This window comes from Phocoena phocoena, chromosome 4, assembly GCF_963924675.1.
Source record: "Phocoena phocoena chromosome 4, mPhoPho1.1, whole genome shotgun sequence".
Taxonomy (NCBI): domain Eukaryota; kingdom Metazoa; phylum Chordata; class Mammalia; order Artiodactyla; family Phocoenidae; genus Phocoena; species Phocoena phocoena.
The window spans coordinates 17,415,509-17,434,086 of record NC_089222.1 but is presented as its reverse complement, the minus strand read 5'-3'; the positions used below and the strand labels follow the sequence as shown (position 1 = coordinate 17,434,086).

Here is an 18,578-nt window from a genome sequence, read left to right as displayed (position 1 = left end):
TTCCTAACTCTGTCTAACTCATTCTCCTGGTCCAATCAAATACAAAGTCCAGTCGATTTTCTCCAGAATGCATCCATTTCCCTCTGCCTCCCTGGCGCAGTGCTCGGGCCACAGTCCCGCTGCTGTGACAGCATCCGAGTGGTCTCTTTGCCTCCTCACTTATTCTCCACACGATAACCACAGAGACCTTTTACTCCTGCACAGGGTGGGCAGGCCCTTCAGGAGCAGGTCACTGCTTTCCAGTCTCATCCCTGACCACTCGCCCTGTCTGAACTCTGGTCTGTCACAGCGAACGTGGCACAGCCTTAATACACACCCTACACACCACAGAGAGGGTCTCTTCACTTGTCTCATCTACTCTCACCTCCCACCAATCTCCACTAGACTGCTTGTTAACCAGTCTACCCTTAGCCTGAAGGAGAGGGCTAATAAAAATTTACTAAATTAACTACTATGGAAATTATACCTTTAATAAATTGAATCTTCAAAAACAAACTTCAGGGGCTTCCCTGGTGGCACAGTTGTTGGGAATCCACCTGCCAATGCAGGGGACATGGGTTCAAGCCCTGGTCCGGGAAGATCCCACATGCCGCAGAGCAACTAAGCTCATGCGCCACAACTACCGAGCCTGAGCTCTAGAGCCCACGAGCCACAACTACTGAGCCCGTGTGCCACAACTACTGAAGCCTGCACGCCTAGAGCCTGTGCTCCGCAACAAGAGAAGCCACTGCAATGAGAAGCCCGTGTACAGCAATGAAGAGTAGCCCCCGCTCACCACAACTAGAGAAAGCCTGCACACAGCAACAAAGACCCAATGCAGCCAAAAATAAATAAATAAATTTTAAAAACAAAAACAAAACAAACTCCAAATAAAGAGAATTTTTGTTTGAGTTTCACCTTGTGCTCTACTGCTTTTTCTTCTGCCTTTTGTATCTCTGCTTTGAGTTGCCTCTCCATGTCAGAGGAAGAACTTTTGGTGGAAGCAATAGTGATATCTCGCTGATGTAACTCTCGAGTTAGCTGGGAGATCTCCATTTTCATTCCCTCTAGTACAGAACTGTAACTCTGTTCAGCCTGCAAAATCTGTTCTTTCAACTACAAAGAAATAGAAGGCATTAAAAATTAAGAGAAGACATGTTAGATAGAAAAATATAATAATAAAGTAATTTTTACCTTACCTCAAGACATGAATTTTTCCCTGATTAAATCTGCAGAAAATTAGCAATTTACCAAGCTGCATATCTGTACTGAAGGTCAGGTGGTTATACCCACAATTACCTATTAGATTTCAAAACAGGGAGAGATGCCCTACTCAAATGCTGAGAACCAGTATCAAAGTCAAAGCCACATTGTTTAGAGGACAGCGCCTGTCACCTTCGTTCTTTTTCTAGTTGCAAATCTAAAAATTTTGCTTATATAGTTTCCTGGTCCACAGAAGACAACAGAAAGGCAAGAGGAAGAAAGGGGCTAGAAGTAATCTCAAAGAAGTGATAAAAAATATGAGTCAACAAACAGGACAGCCAGGGCCCACTAACATAGAGACAAACTCTGCACACCTCAAATGCCAATGAGGATATAACTACCCACAGCACAGGAGAGAATACACATCCATCACCACCTTTGGTCAGTAAGAAAATATTAAATGCCAGCTCATATAACATGTTCATGTGCTTGTGCAAGCAAGAAGGTGCGTAGCTTCTAGAAAACTTTTCCTCAAGGCACATTTAAAATAACGTTGTAGAGTTCAAAGGGGCAGGCTTCAACTCTCTTGAAACTACTTACATGGCATCCCTGGGGATGACACAGAAAGACACTCTCCTAAGCACCTTCCAGGTACTCTCTACTTGTGAGCATCAAATGGCCTCTGGGTTACACTTTTCTCTCATTAAAAATAATTCCTGTAACCTCTCAACCCACAGCTCAGTCCATACACACAAAGGGCTTTGCGATCCCAGGCATGCGGACCTTTACCTTCTTAATCTCGGCCCTGTACTCATTGTTATGCACTTCCATCTTCTTCAGTTCTTCATATTTTTCCATTAGCTCTTGGCTCAGCTGTTTACATGTTGTACTCACAGATTCCAAGCTGTATGACAAAATAAAGGTCACATATTTAAAATAAAACAAAACCCTGGAACCCAAAAATTGAGTTATCTAACCTACCTTCTTGATGTCCAAGAAATACCCTTAAACATCACCTCCCACCCCAAAATAAAACTAATTTCCGATTTCCTTATCACTGGAGGCAGCTAAATCCAATTCACACTTCTGGAGATATTTTTGAGTTCTGTGTTTACCTATATTCTTTCTCTCTGCTTAGAATATTCCTGGTTATAAAATTCTAAAGATTATAGCAACTTAGGTAGCTTTTTTCTCTCTAGTTGTACAGGAGCTATATCATAATCTCAGTCTTCACCAACTTAATTACAATCCCATCCTACACACAGCTGCCAAAAGAATCTTCTTCAAAGAGTTTCCAACTTGTTACCCTTACTTAAGAAAAAATCACTCATCAGATACAAGAACCTCAGGGGCACCATACCTCTCTTATCTCACAGCTCATACTAATAAAGTCTTTTTGCTGCTAAATTGCTGGGCTTTACTGTCTGCCATGTGCCATTTGCTAAGCCTGACTTCTTGTCTCTTCACACACCATCCCCTTGACCACACAGCGCCTTCCCCTCCTACCAGGCAATGGATAGTCAACACCCTTTCAAGAGTCAGATCAACATTTACCTGGATAGAGCCACACTGACCCTCATTCCTTAATTACCTTAAAAACAGTCTATTTTCAATTGTTAGAGCTTGAATGTAGACATTTTCTAGAATTTTCACTTTAAATTGCTCTTAGGTCCTTGAATGTGCATATTATGTTTCTCGAACTACAAATTCTATGATTAAAATAATGTCTTTTACTTCTTATCTCCCTCTAACCTTGCCCACCATACCCTTATGCCCTGCATCATTTGGTTCCAGACTGTTCAATACAGGCTTAATAACTATCTAGGTTGTTTCACCCACACAGCCAACTTACCAAATAAGCTATCGTTCAAAAATACCATCTCTACAATACAACAACACAAAAACAATCACTTAAATTCCTACAGTTCCTGTTTCAGGGAATATTCTGTTCAAACTGAACAACACAAATAAGCTGTCTAAAAGGGTTCATTTTTCTACTTGTCTTTTGATACAGAAAAATAATTTTGAAAGTCTTTGTTTTACTACTGAACACTGGTATTTCTATCCATTTATTCCAACTTTACCTATTTCTAAAAATCCTAGAATGCTTATTTATTTGGTACTTAGAATGTGACTACAGTGTGTCAAACATTGAGGTAGAGCGAGAAGAAAATCAGATAATCTTGTCCTATCTACAGATGGGAAAATCGAGGCCTAAAGAGACTAAAGTGTACCAGGTCACAACGCAAGAGGCAGTGTGTCAGAAACAAGAGGCAAGCCTTCAGAGCCTGCTGAGAGCACAGCAAAACATGTAAAAGATCACTAAAAAGTCTATCAATGGAAAATCAGGATAAAAAATGTAAATATTAGTTCTAATGTCAATAAGAATACTAAGCTTTTATTCAATCTAAAGTATGCAAATATACCTCAGTAATGACAACTAAGAATATCTTAAGTATTCCAAGGTGAGAAAGAAATAAAGCAGGGGGGACCTTGAAGATGGCGGAAGAGTAAGACGCGGAGATCGCCTTCCACCCCACGGATACACCAGAAATACATCTACACGTGGAACAACTCCTACAGAACACCTACTGAACGCTGGCAGAAGACCTCACACCCCCCAAAAGGCAAGAAACTCCCCACGTACCTGGGTAGGGCAAAAGAAAGAAAGAAAAAACAGAGACAAAAGAATAAGGACGGCACCTGCACCAGTGGGAGGGAGCTGTGAAGGAGGAAAAGTTTCCACACACTAGGAAGCCCCTCCGCGGGCGGAGACTACGGGAGGCGGAGGGGGGAGCTTCGGGACCGCGGAGTAGTGCACAGCGACGGGTGCGGAGGGCAAAGCGGGGAGATTCCTAAACAGACGATCGGTGCCGACCGGCACTCACCAACCCGAGAGGCTTGTCTGCTCACCCGCCGGGGCGGGCGGGGCTGCGAGCTGAGGCTCGGGTTTCGGTTTTGGACGGAGCGCAGGGAGAGGACTGGGGTTGGCGGCTTGAACATAGCCTGAAGGGGTTAGTGCACCACGACTAGCCGGGAGGGAGTTCGGGGAAAAGCCTGCACCTGCCGAAGAGGCAAGAGACTTTTTCTTCCCTCTTTGTTTCCTGGTGCACGAGGAGAGGGGTTTAAGAGCGCTGCTTAAAGGAACTCCAGAGACGGGCGCGAGCCGCGGCTAAAAGCGCGAACCCCAGAGACGGGCGGGAGACGCTGGGGCTGCTGCTGCCGCCACCAAGGGGCCTGTGTGCGAGCACAGGTCACTCTCCACACCCCTCTTCCGCAGAGCCTGTGCAGCCCGCCACTGCCAGGTTCCCGGGATCCAGGGACAACTTCCCTGGGAGTACGCACGGCGGGCCTCAGGCTGGTGCAGCGTCACGCCGGCCTCTGCCGCAACGTCACGCCGCCTCTGCCGCCGCAGGCCGGCCCCGCACGCAGTGCCCCTCCTTCCCCCATCCCCCAACCCCCGGCCTGAGTGAGCCGGAGCCCCCGAATCAGCGGCTCCTTTAACCCCGTCCTGTCTGAGCAAAAAAGAGACGCCCTCCAGCGACCTACACGCAGAGGCGGGGCCAAATCCAAAGCTGAGCTCCTGTGAGCTGTGAGAACAAAGAAGAGAAAGGGAAATCTCTCCCAGCAGCCTCAGAAGCAGCGGATTAAAGCTCCACAATCAACTTGATGTACCCTGCATCTGTGGAATACCTGAATAGACAAGGAATGATCCCAAATTGAAGAGGTGGAATTTAGGAGCGAGATCTATGATTTTTTTCCCTTTTCCTCTTTTTGTGAATGTGTACGTGTATGCTTCTGTGTGAGATCTTGTCTGTATACTCTTGCTTCCACCATTTGTCCTAGGGCTCTATCCGTCCATGGTTTTTTAAAAAAATTTTTTTCTTAATAAGTAATTTTAATCGTAATAACTTTATTATACTTTACCTTCATTCTTTCTTTCTTTCTTTCCTTCCTTCCCTCCTTTAGACAACGAATCACCCCAAATTGAGGAGGTGGTCTCTGAGAGCAAGATTTATGATTTTTCCCCCTTTACCTCTTTTTGTGAACGTGTATGTGTATGCTTCTGTGTAAGATTTTCTCTGTATAGCTTTGCTTCCAACATTTGTCCTAAGGTTCTATCCATCCCTTTTTTTTTTCTAAATATTTTTTAATTCAATAACTATATTATACTTTTATTTTTACTGTATCTTCTTTCTTTCTGTCTTTTTTCCTTCTTTCTCTCCTTCCTTCCTTCCTTCCTCCCTCCCTCCCTCCTTTCTTTCCTTCTTTGCTTCTTTCTTCCTTCCTTCCTTTCCTCCTTTCCTTCTTTCTTTCCTCATACTTCTACTAATTCTCGCTACTTTTTCTCCCTTTTATTCTGAGCCGTGTGGATGAAAGGCTCTTGGTGCTCCAGCCCAGGAGTCAGGGCTCTGCCTCTGAGGTAGGAGAGCCAACTTCAGGACACTGGTCAACAAGAGACCTCCCAGCTCCACATAATATTAAACGGTGGAAATCTCCCAGAGACCTCCATCTTAACACCAGCACCCAGCTTCACTCAACGACCAGCAAGCCACAGTGCTGGACAACCTATGCCAAACAACTAGCAAAACAGGAACACAACCTCACCCATTAGCAGAGAGGCTGCCTAAAATCATAATAAGGCCACAGACACCCCAAAACACACCACCAGACGTGAACCTGCCCACTAGAGAGACAAGATCCAGCCTCATCCAGCACAACACAGGCACTAGTCCCCTCCACCAGGAAGCCTACACAACCCACTGAAACAACCTTAGCCACTGGAGACAGACATCAAAAACAACAGGAACTAGGAACGTGCAGCCTGCAAAAAGGAGACCCCAAACACAGTAAGATAAGCAAAATGAGAAGACAGAAAAACACACAGCAGATGAAGGAGCAAGATAAAAACCCACCAGACCTAACAAATGAAGAGGAAATAGGCAGTCTACCTGAAAAAGAATTCAGAATAATGATAGTAAGGATGATCCTAAATCTTGGAAGTAGAATGGGCAAAATGCAAGAAACAGTTAACAAGGACCTACAAGAACTAAAGATGAAACAAGCAACGATGAACAACGCAATAATTGAAATTAAAAGTACTCTAGATGGGATCAATAGCAGAATAACTGAGGCAGAAGAACGGATAAGTGACCTGGAAGATAAAGTAGTGGAAATAACTACTGCAGAGCAGAATAAAGAAAAAAGAATGAAAAGAACTGAGGACAGTCTCAGAGACCTCTGGGATAACATTAAACGCACCAACATTCGAATTATAGGGGTTCCAGAAGAAGAAGAAAAAAAGAAAGGGACTGAGAAAATATTTGAAGAGATTATAGTTGAAAACTTCCCTAATATGGGAAAGGAAATAGTTAATCAAGTCCAGGAAGCACAGAGAGTCCCATACAGGATAAAGACAAGGAGAAATACGCCAAGACACATATTAATCAAACTGTCAAAAATTAAATACAAAGAAAGCATATTAAAAGCAGCAAGGGAAAAACAACAAATAACACACAAGGGAATCCCCATAAGGTTAACAGCTGATCTCTCAGCAGAAACCCTACAAGCCAGAAGGGAGTGGCAGGACATACTGAAAGTGATGAAGGAGAAAAACCTGCAACCAAGACTACTCTACCCAGCAAGGATCTCATTCAGATTTGATGGAGAAATTAAAACCTTTACAGACAAGCAAAAGCTGAGAGAGTTCAGCACCACCAAATAAGCTTTACAACAAATGCTAAAGGAACTTCTCTAGACAAGAAACACAAGAGAAGGAAACAACCTATAATAACGAACTCAAAACAATATAGAAAATGGGAATAGGAACATACATATCGATAATTACCTTAAATGTAAATGGACTAAATGCTCCCACCAAAAGACACAGATTGGCTGAATGGATACAAAAACAAGACCCTTATATATGCTGTCTACAAGAGACCCACTTCAGACCTAGAGACACATACAGACTGAAAGTAAGGGGATGGAAAAAGATATTCCATGCAAATGGAAACCAAAAGAAAGCTGGAGTAGCAATTCTCATATCAGACAAAATAGACTTTAAAATAAGGACTATTAAAAGGGACAAAGAAGGACACTACATAATGATCAAGGGATCGATCCAAGAAGAAGATATAACAATTGTAAATATTTATGCACCCAACATAGGAGCACCTCAATACATAAGGCAAATACTAACAGCCATAAAAGGGGAGATCGACAGTAACACATTCATAGTAGGGGACTTTAACACCCCACTTTCACCCATGGACAGATCATCCAAAATGAAAATAAATAAGGAAATACAAGCTTTAAATGATACATTAAACAAGATGGACTTAATTGTTATTTATAGGACACTCCATCCCAAAACAACAGAATACACATTTTTCTCAAGTGCTCATGGAACATTCTCCAGGATAGATCATATCTTGGGTCACAAATCAAGCCTTGGTAAATTTAAGAAAACTGAAATTGTATCAAGTATCTTTTCTGACCACAACGCCATGAGACTAGATATCAATTACAGGAAAAGATCTGGAAAAAATACAAACACATGGAGGCTAAGCAATACACTACTTAATAATGAAGTGATCACTGAAGAAATCAAAGAGGAAATAAAAAAATACCTAGAAACAAATGACAATGGAGACACAACGACCCAAAACCTATGGGATGCAGCAAAAGCAGTTCTAAGGGGGAAGTTTATAGCAATACAAGCCCACCTTAAGAAGCAGGAAACATCTCGAATAAACAACCTAACCTTGCACCTCAAGCAATAAGAGAAAGAAGAAAAAAACGCCAAAGCTAGCAGAAGGAAAGAAATCATAAAAATCAGAACAGAAATAAATGAAAAAGAAATGAAGGAAACGATAAAAAAGATCAATGAAACTAAAAGCTGGTTCTTTGAGAAGATAAACAAAATAGATAAACCACTAGCCAGACTCATCAAGAAAAAAAGGGAGAAGACTCAAATCAATAGAATTAGAAATGAAAAAGGAGAAGTAACAACTAACACTGCAGAAATAAAAAAAATCATGAGAGATTACTACAAGCAACTCTATGCCAATAAAATGGACAATCTGGAAGAAATGGACAAATTCTTAGAAATGCACAACCTGCCAAGACTGAATGAGGAAGAAATACAAAATATGAATAGACCAATCACAGGCACTGAAATTGAAACTGTGATTAAAAATCTTCCAACAAACAAAAGCCCAGGACCAGATGGCTTCACAGGTGAATTCTATCAAACGTTTAGAGAAGAGCTAACACCTATCCTTCTCGAGCTCTTCCAAAATATAGCAGAGGGAGGAACACTCCCAAATTCCTTCTACGAGGCCACCATCACCTCGATACCAAAACCAGACAAGGATGTCACAAACAAAGAAAACTACAGGTCAATATCACTGATGAACATAGATGCAAAAATCCTCAACAAAATACTAGCAAACAGAATCCAACAGCACATTAAAAGGATCATACACCATGATCAAGTGGGGTTTATTCCAGGAATGCAAGGATTCTTCAATATACGCAAATCTATCAATGTGATAAACCATATTAACAAATTGAAGGAGAAAAACTATATGATCATCTCAATAGATGCAGAGAAGGCTTTTGACAAAATTCAACACCCATTTATGATAAAAACCCTCCAGAAAGTAGGCATAGAGGGAACTTTCCTCAACGTAATAAAGGCCATATATGACAAGCCCACAGCAAACATCATCCTCAATGGTGAAAAACTGAAAGCATTTCCACTAAGATCAGGAACAAGACAAGGTTGCCCACTCTCACCACTCTTATTCAACATAGTTTTGGAAGTTTTAGCCACAGCAATCAGAGAAGAAAAGGAAATAAAAGGAATCCAAATCGGAAAAGAAGAAGTAAAGCTGTCACTGTTTGCAGATGACATGATACTATACATAGAGAATCCTAAAGATGCTACCAGAAAACTACTAGAGCTAATCAATGAATTTGGTAAAGTAGCAGGATACAAAATTAATGCACAGAAATCTCTGGCATTCCTATATACTAATGATGAAAAATCTGAAAGTGAAATCAAGAAAACACTCCCATTTACCATTGCAACAAAAAGAAAAAAAGATCTAGGAATAAACCTACCTAAGGAGACGAAAGACCTGTATGCAGAAAATTAAAGATGAAAGAAATTAAAGATGATACAAATAGATGGAGAGATATACCATGTTCTTGGATGGGAAGAACCAACATTGTGAAAATGACTGTACTACCCAAAGCAATCTACAGATTCAATGCAATCCCTATCAAACTACCACTGGCATTTTTCACAGAACTAGAACAAAAAATTTTGCAATTTGTATGGAAACACAAAAGACCCCGAATAGCCAAAGCAATCTTGAGAACGAAAAAAGGAGCTGGAGGAATCAGGCTCCCTGACTTCAGACTATACTTCAAAGCAACAGTAATCAAGACAGTATGGTACTGGCACAAAAACAGAAAGATAGATCAGTGGAACAGGATAGAAAGCCCAGAGATAAACCCACGCACATATGGACACCTTATCTTTGATAAAGCTGGCAGGAATGTACAGTGGAGAAAGGACAGCCTCTTCAATAAGTGGTGCTGGGAAAACTGGACAGGTACATGTAAAAGTATGAGATTAGATCACTCCCTAACACCATACACAAAAATAAGCTCAAAATGGATTAAAGACCTAAATGTAAGGCCAGAAACTATCAAACTCTTAGAGGAAAACATAGGCAGAACACTCTATGACATAAATCACAGCAAGATCCTTTCTGACCCACCTCCTAGAGTAATGGAAATAAAAACAAAAATAAACAAATGGGACCTAATGAAACTTCAAAGCTTTTGCACAGCAAAGGAAACCATAATCAAGACCAAAAGACAACCCTCAGAATGGGAGAAAACATTTGCAAATGAAGCAACTTACAAAGGATTAATCTCCAAAATTTACAAGCAGCTCATGCAGCTCAATAACAAAAAAACAAACAACCCCATCCAAAAATGGGCAGAAGACCTAAATAGACATTTCTCCAAAGAAGATATACAGAATGCCAACAAACACATGAAAGAATGCTCAACATCATTAATCATTAGAGAAATGCAAATCAAAACTACAATGAGATATCATCTCACACCAGTCAGAATGGCCATCATCAAAAAATCTAGAAACAATAAATGCTGGAGAGGGTGTGGAGAAAAGGGGACACTCTTGCACTGCTGGTGGGATTGTGAATTGGTTCAGCCACTATGGAGAACAGTATGGAGGTTCCTTAAAAAACTACAAATAGAATTACCATATGACCCAGCAATCCCACTACTGGGCACATACCCTGAGAAAACCAAAATTCAAAAAGAGTCATGTACCAAAATGTTCATTGCAGCTCTATTTACAATAGCCCGGAGATGGAAACAACCTAAGCGCCCATCATCGGATGAATGGATAAAGAAGATGTGGCACATATACACAATGGAATATTACTCAGCCTTAAAAAGAAATGAAATTGAGCTATTTGTAATGAGATGGATAGACCTAGAGTCTGTCATACAGAGTGAAGTAAGTCAGAAAGAAAAAGACAAATACCGTATGCTAACACATATATATGGAATTTAAGGGAAAAAAAATGTCATGAAGAACCTAGGGGTAAGACAGGAATAAAGACGCAGACCTACTGGAGAACGGACTTGAGGATATGGGGAGGGGGAAGGGTGAGTTTTGACAGGGCGAGAGAGAGTCATGGACATATACACACTAACAAACGTAGTAAGGTAGATAGCTGGGGGAAGCAGCCGCAAGGCACAGGGATATTAGCTCGGTGCTTTGTGACAGCCTGGAGGGGTGGGATGGGGAGAGTGGGAGGGAGACGCAAGAGGGAAGACATATGGGAACATATGTATATGTATAGCTGATTCACTTTGTTATAAAGCAGAAACTAACACACCATTGTAAAGCAATTATACCCCAATAAAGATGTTTAAAAAAAAAAAAAGAAAAAAAAGAAATAAAGCAAAAACTCTGTGTGTGTATACATGTATATTTAATATGTAAAGAAAATATTTAGTGGTTTGCAAAAACAGAAATAAAAGATATATTACTTAAAGATAGGACAAAAAACTTATTAGTGTACTTAAAAGGGTAAAACAGCAATTTTTTGGTTATCTGTTTGCCTAAAGGCTAACAGTTTATTTATTTTATTTTTATCTTCTACACAGCAGAAAATACTACTGTACAAATGACCATGATTTACGTTTAAACAAAATATCAAACTCTTCCCAATCAGCAAGTTCAGCGGGATGATAAAAAAAGTTCACAGTATGGTGATACAAGTGAACTGGGCATGGTATAGCATAAGTCAGGATTCAATCAACACACTAGGAAATATCAACAGCATTTCAGCACAGAAGGAAGGAGCACCATGTGTCCAGGGAGATCTTCCCAAGAGCAGCTCCACTGATGTGGCTGGTAGAGGGGAAAGGCTGCCTAACTGAAGGCCTTCTGCACAGGAGAAATGTGAAGACGTACAGTCAGTCAATAGAGACACCTCTTTTGAAGAATTTGGTTTTAAAGGACAGCAGACAAATACAGAAGTAACTTGACGGGTATAGAATTAAAGGAGGATTTTCATTTTTTTCCCAAGATGAGGAATATTAAAACATATTTTATACTAGTGGAAATGATTTAGCAGAGATTAAAAACTTGATGATGTAAAAGAGAAAAGGAGAAGCTGTAGAATCAGTATGTAAGTGGAGTCTTAGGAGCACAGACATCATCCATTGATTCATTCACTCTAACAGATTAAGGACACAGATAGATTGCAGGCTGACTGGTAGGTTTGGTGGTAAGAATATTAGGAAGTTCTCCTTTAACTGAGATTTACAGTTCTCCTTTAATCTCAATGAAATAAGAAGTTAGGTCATTTGTGAATGATAGAGAAAAAAAATTTTTTTCACTTGTTATATTAGCTTACTTTATCAACACGATGATTGAAAATAGTTTCTAACAATTTGAGTGTTTCTGAAATGTATGTAATTACCTACCTGCCTTCCAGACGAGTCACTTCTGCCTGCAGAAGTTCTTCACTAGTGTGGGTAAAATCCAGTCGGAAGAGCACATTCTCTAAGTCTCCCTGCCCTTGAGAGGCATACCTCCTTTCTGCCTGAGACTCCTCCAGTGACCTATGGGAAGATACAGGAGGACTGTTAAACGCCTTGTATCTTTGCAAACAAAAGCAACACACAGCCAGTTCATATTTCCCAACTCTTTTTGGTAATGAAACTCTTCAGAACTCTTCAGTCTGTTTCCTGATTTACAAAAAAACAAAACAAAACAAAAAACTGGGTGAGTAAAGAGGCAGAGATGATGCTTCTAAAAAAGTCAGCAACAGTTTACTCCTTTCTCAACTGGGATTTGGCCTGTTTTTCAAGGGAAAAAGACAAAATGGCAAAAATCACCTTGTTGACACTTGATACCTTGAGTCAAAGAAACTGAAAAGTTATAGACAAAAACAGAAATGTGCACCAGACTTAAATTACAAACTTCAGAGCAACAGTTCATACACAGAAATAAAATTAACTTTAGGAATTTTTTAAAGGGCTATCTCACTAGCTGGCTTATTGATGATAAGCAGCTACTAAACATGACCTGTTCTACCAAGGAAGGGAGGCCTCCCAGGAGACGTAGACTATAATTCCTTTCACGTTTGCAGTTTTGGCAAGGGTATGGATTGACAAAAGGGTTCCTAACTTTCTAAACATCAGAGTCTCTTGGTTAGGGATTGACAAAAGGGTTCCTAACTTTCTAAACATCAGAGTCTCTTGGTTAGGGGACCCAAACTGTAGGCAGAAAAAACTAATCATACAATTTTTTCTAAAGATATAAAAATTTAACTCAGAAATTAAAACTGAATAAGAAAACCCATAATATGATCAAACACAAAATTATGAATATGCAATATTAAAAATGGTGCTTCATACTAAACCACCCTGTGGCTAAGATTAATAATATTTAAGATTAAATATACCTTATGGTCTCTACTGTGTGTTGAGTGTCAGTTGCCTTTAATTTTGCTTGTAGCTTCTCCTTTTGTATTCTTGTCTCACACATGAAATTTTCTTGAGTCTGAAGAGCTGCCTTCAATTCTCTCTTTTCTTCTTGCAGAACCTGCAAAAATACTCAGAAAAAAAGTCAGATGTTATTAAATTTTTCTATTTCATGAGAAAACGTAGCCAGGGAATCAAACTGTAAGTTATATAACAGGCACCATATTAATAAGGCCTGTTATTAATATCTGATCCTGTTATTAATATCTATATATTGGCTACAGAGTAGGGAAGAAACCATAGATTTTGGAACCTAGTTCCAGGTTCATTAGTCTCTCTTAAAACACACATACACACATGTCCTCTGTTACAGTATATTACAATTTAAAAACATACCTCTAACAGTTTTTCAGATTCCCTCAATTTTTCTTCTTTTTGCTGCTGGTCTTGCATAATAGTCATATTGGTTCCAACCAAGTCATTGACCCTCATGGTGAGGCGCTCTATTTCCAACTCATTGGCACAGATGGTGTCATTGGCCCGCTCCAGCTTACTGCTCAGGTGCTGAATTTCCGACTGGCTGGACAGTTCCACAGACTCTAATTTTTGTTTCCGATTGGCAAGCTGAGCCTAGAAACACATAAATTAACAACTGGTAAAAGTGAAAAGGTAAAAGAATAATCAATGAATAAGGAAAACTAAAATGAAACTGAGTTTTACTTCCATAAATACATATAGCATTAGCTCATTAAAAATATATAATCCATTCATGATAAAAACAATTTCCATAATAAAAACTAGGAATAGAGGCGAACTTTCTCAATTTGGTAAAGACAATCTACAGAAACCTTACAGCCAACATTATACTTAAAGAGGGGAAACTTGATACTTTCCCACTAAGATCAGGTACAAGGCAAGGATGTCTCCTCACACCACTCCTTTTCAATGTCACACTGGATATCCTTGTTAATGCAATAAGGCAAGAAAAGGAAATAAAAGGTATACAGATCAGGAAAGAAGTCATAAAACTGTCTTTGTCCACAGATAACATGATCATCTATGTAGAAAATCTGAAAGAATCAACCAAAAAAAAAAAAATCTCCTGGAGTTAGTAAGCAATTATAGCAAGGTTGCAGGATATAAGGTTAATATATAAAAGTCAATCACTTTCCTATATGTCAACAATAAACATGTGGAATTTAAATTAAAAACACAATACTATGGGCTTCCCTGGTGGCGCAGTGGTTGAGAGTCCGCCTGCCGATGCAGGGGACACGGGTTCGTGCCCCGGTCTGGGAAGATCCCACATGCCGCGGAGCGGCTGGGCCCGTGAGCCATGGCCACTGAGCCTGCGCGTCCGGAGCCTGTGCTCCGCAACGGAGAGGTCACAACAGTGAGAGGCCCGCATACTGCCAAAAAAAAAAAAAAAAAAAACCTCACAATACTATTTATAGAACACCTAAATAAATCACTTAAGTATAAATCTAACAAAATATGTACAAGATCTATATGAGAAAAACTATAAAACTCTGATGAATGAAATTAAAAAACTAAATAAATGAGATATTCCATGTTCATGGAAAGAATCAATCCTGTCAAGATGTCAGTTCTTCCCAATATTATCTATGAATTCAAAACAATCCCAATCAAAACATCAGCAAGTTATTTTATGGATATCAACAAACTACAGTTTATATGCAGAGGCAAAGACTAAGAATAGCCAATACAATATCAAAAGAGAAGAACAAAGTTGGATGACTGATGTTACCTAACTTCAAGATTTACTATAAAGCTACAGTAATCAAGACAGTGTAGTACTGGCAAAAGAACAGACAAACAGATTAATGTAACAGAATACAGAGCCCAGAAATAGACCTTTATAAATATAGTCAACTGATCTTTGATAAAAGAGCAAAGGTGATACAATGGAGCAAAGATAGTCTCTTCAACAAATGGTGCTGGAATAACTGGACATCCACATGCAAAAAAATGAATCCAGACAAAGGCCTTACACTCTCCACAAAAATTAACTAAAATGGATCATAGACATAAATATAAAATGAAAACTATAAAACTCTTAGAAGATAACATAGGAGACAACATAGATGACTTTGGGGACAGTAGGAGATAGGGGACCTACTGAGGTAGGAGATAGATGGACCCCTGGGCTGGACAGCTGGTGTCTGCAAGTGAAGTAAAATTGAAGCTTTGTTCTCACCCAGCCACTCCAAGGAGAAAGCTAGTGGCAGAAGCTGAGCTCTGCTGAAGTAAAAAGATGACCAGTCCTGAGGTCAAGGAAGACTTCCCTGTCTGCATATGTGCAGGAAGGCTCCTTGGGGGTCCAAAAGAGAGGGGGCGCCACCCCATAAGTGTGGACATATTCCCACAGGCCTCTGCAGTGGGATCCATCTTTGCAAAAAGTTGTGCACACATCTTGGGGAGGGTCCTAGGACCAGTCAGGTGTGAAAAAAGAAACAAGATAACTGGCCAAAGGTAAACAAAGACCTGGAAGAACTGTCCTACATAAAGGATTTAAATCAACTCTTCACTGCACTCCTCCTCATTAGACAGGACGCACATACTCTTTCTCTCTGGGTGTGTATTTATGCCTAGCTTCTGACTTACTGCACTCCTCATTCAGGATGACCACACTCCTCTCCTGGTATGTATTTCTGCCTTGCTTCTGTCTTAAATAAACTGCTTCTCTGTGTGCTCTCCTACATGATATGCTGTTTCTCTAATAATAAACTTTGTACCTGTTTTTACAGTTTTTGCCTCCTTGAAACATTCTTGCCTTCAATGGGGGTTACAGCCAGGGCCACAATGCTTCTATCCTCTAGTCCCTGGTGGTCTAGCAGCTAGGATTCCTGGTTTTCATCCAGACTACCCAGGTTCAATTCCTGGCCAGGAAACTAAGATCTCTCTTCAGGACCACTCACCACTATCTCTCCGAGATCAATATCTTTGTAGACACAACACCAAAGACACAATCCCTGAAAGAAATAACTGATAAGCTGAAATTCATTAAAATTGAAAACTTTTACTCTATGAAAGACAATGTCAAGAGATTGAGAAGACAAGCCAGGTCTGGGAGAAAATATTTGCAAAAGACACACCTGATAAAAGGACTGTTATACAACATATAAAAAGAACTCTTAAAATTCAACAAGAAAACAAACAACTCCATTAAAAAATAGGCCAAAGACTTGAATACAGATGGCAAACAAATATTATATATGAAAAGATGATCTATATCATATATCATCAAGGAAACGCAAATTAAAACAACAATTACATATCTATTAGAATGGCCAAAATCTGGAACACTGATAATAGTAAATTCTGGCGAGGATAAGGAGCAACAGGAACTCTCATTCATTGCTGGTGAGAATGCAAAATATTACAGCCATTTTGGAAGACAGTCTGATGTTTTCTTACAAAACATATTCTTACCATATAATCCAGCAATTGTGTTTCTTGGCATTTACCCAAAGAAGTTTGAAAATGTATGTCCACACAAAAACCTGAATATGGATGTTTAAAGCAGTTTTATTCATAATTGCCAAAACTTGGAAGCAACCAAGTACGTGTGGGGATAAGTAAACTGTGCTATATCCAGACAATGGAATATTATTCAATGCTAAAAAGGAATAAGCTATCAAGCCATGAAAACACATGAAGGAGTCTTAAACTCATATTACTAAGTGAAAGAAACCAGTCTGAAAAGGCTACATACTGTATGATTCCAACTATACAACATTCTGGAAAAGGGAAAACAATAGAGAAAATAAAAAGGTCAGTGATTATGGGGAGGGTAGGCAGGGGAGTGATGAATAGGCAGAGCACAGAGGAAATTTATGGCAGTGAAAATAATCTGTATGATATTATAATGATGGATATGTTTATGGATGGATGGAGAAGAGACGCTGCCTACCTACTGAAAAGACAGCTGCATTATTCTACCTACTTGTACAGAAGTTTAACTATATCCATGACTCATCATATAGGAAAACTGGATTTATCTCTTATTTAAAACATAGGAAAAAGGAACTATAGTGCCTTATTTTATTTCTTACAGAAGTGCAGAAATTAAAATTTTTTAAAAGTCACTAAACCACTTAAATTTCCAGGTCAAATTTTCCTCTCTCCCCACCCCCAAACATGTTTCATGTAGTTAATTATTGTGTTTTAACATTCTTTTCATGAAAATCACACACATTCCAATGATTCAAATTGACCACAAAAATGTTCACCTGTGGGAGGAAAGAAGTGGGGAGAAGAGAATTGTAGAATTTTGTTCCTTCAGGAAAAAGGTGCGTGGAGGGGAGGAAGGATTTGTTCTGTCATCAACTTTTGGACACTCCCTGAGCTAAAAGACTCAACTAAATATAGTGAATCTCAAAGTTTCCTTCTATGCTTTATCTACTGAGTTACATACCAATAAGACCACTTTAGCAACTGTCTCATGGACCTGCAGTACACAGTTCCTAGAACCTGGATGATTTTTTAGGCTATGTATCCCAGCTATACTGTTTTTTAGCTCCCAACTTTCTAGTTTTCAGAAATTTTAATCCAGCATCCTGAAAAGTACTTCATCTTCACACTGAAGATAAGCATAAATCATTTGTGTAAGTAAAACTTCCCTTATTCTAAATATTTTTAAAAGGTAAAGCAGGGCTTCCCTGGTGGCGCAGCGGTTGAGAGTCCGCCTGCCAATGCAGGGGACACAGGTTCGTGCCCCGGTCCGGGAGGATCCCACATGCCGCGGAGCGGCTGGGCCCGTGAGCCATGGCCGCTGAGCCTGCGCGTCCGGAGCCTGTGCTCCGCAACGGGAGAGGCCACAACAGTGAGAGGCCTGCGTACCGCAAAAAAAAAGGTAAAGCACACAATTTTATTTTTAGAAATTTAAGTGGAAATGTCTCTGGGAAATCTATCTGCTGTGGATTTAAGGATTTTAGTGTGAATAGTACAGGGCCAAAATCCTATATTGTGGGCACATAAAGTAGACGCTCAACAATGCCCATAAGCCAGAAAAAGGGTGGGAGGAGAAAGGCAAAGAGGCAGATAAATAGTGTTTATATAAATTACAGATCCAAGATTCCAGCACAAAGATTCAAAAAATTTTACCAGATTCCTGCAACAGTGTGAAAAAAGAACATCAAATAGGTTTAAATGCACAAGAATAACTGCCAGGATGCAACTGTCTCCAAACTTTTAAAATACAATATAAACTACCCACCCCCAACAAGGGGAAATCTTACATAGAATTCTGTACAGAATATATAACTGAAGACATTGGATGAGGATGATAAGAAAGAGCCCAACATGCTGAACCTCCCCAACCC

At 39.9% G+C, this 18,578-nt stretch overlaps 1 protein-coding gene across 5 annotated transcripts in view; it reads right to left on the bottom strand.

The window, feature by feature from the left end:
- Window positions 1-18,578, bottom strand: part of CEP63 (centrosomal protein 63) — a 75,656-nt gene that overhangs the window by 8,299 nt on the left and 48,779 nt on the right. For 3 of the 5 annotated variants that reach the window (XM_065876213.1, XM_065876208.1, XM_065876211.1), the window contains exons 6-9: window positions 13,630-13,863; window positions 13,215-13,354; window positions 1,972-2,086; window positions 898-1,095 (exon numbers count right to left, since the gene is read on the bottom strand). In XM_065876213.1, coding sequence (XP_065732285.1) covers window positions 898-1,095; window positions 1,972-2,086; window positions 13,215-13,354; window positions 13,630-13,863 — 687 coding nt within the window. Of the gene's footprint in view, window positions 1-897; window positions 1,096-1,971; window positions 2,087-12,231; window positions 12,370-13,214; window positions 13,355-13,629; window positions 13,864-18,578 lie in introns of all 5 variants that reach the window. The other 2 variants (XM_065876212.1, XM_065876209.1) reach the window with 1 other exon arrangement.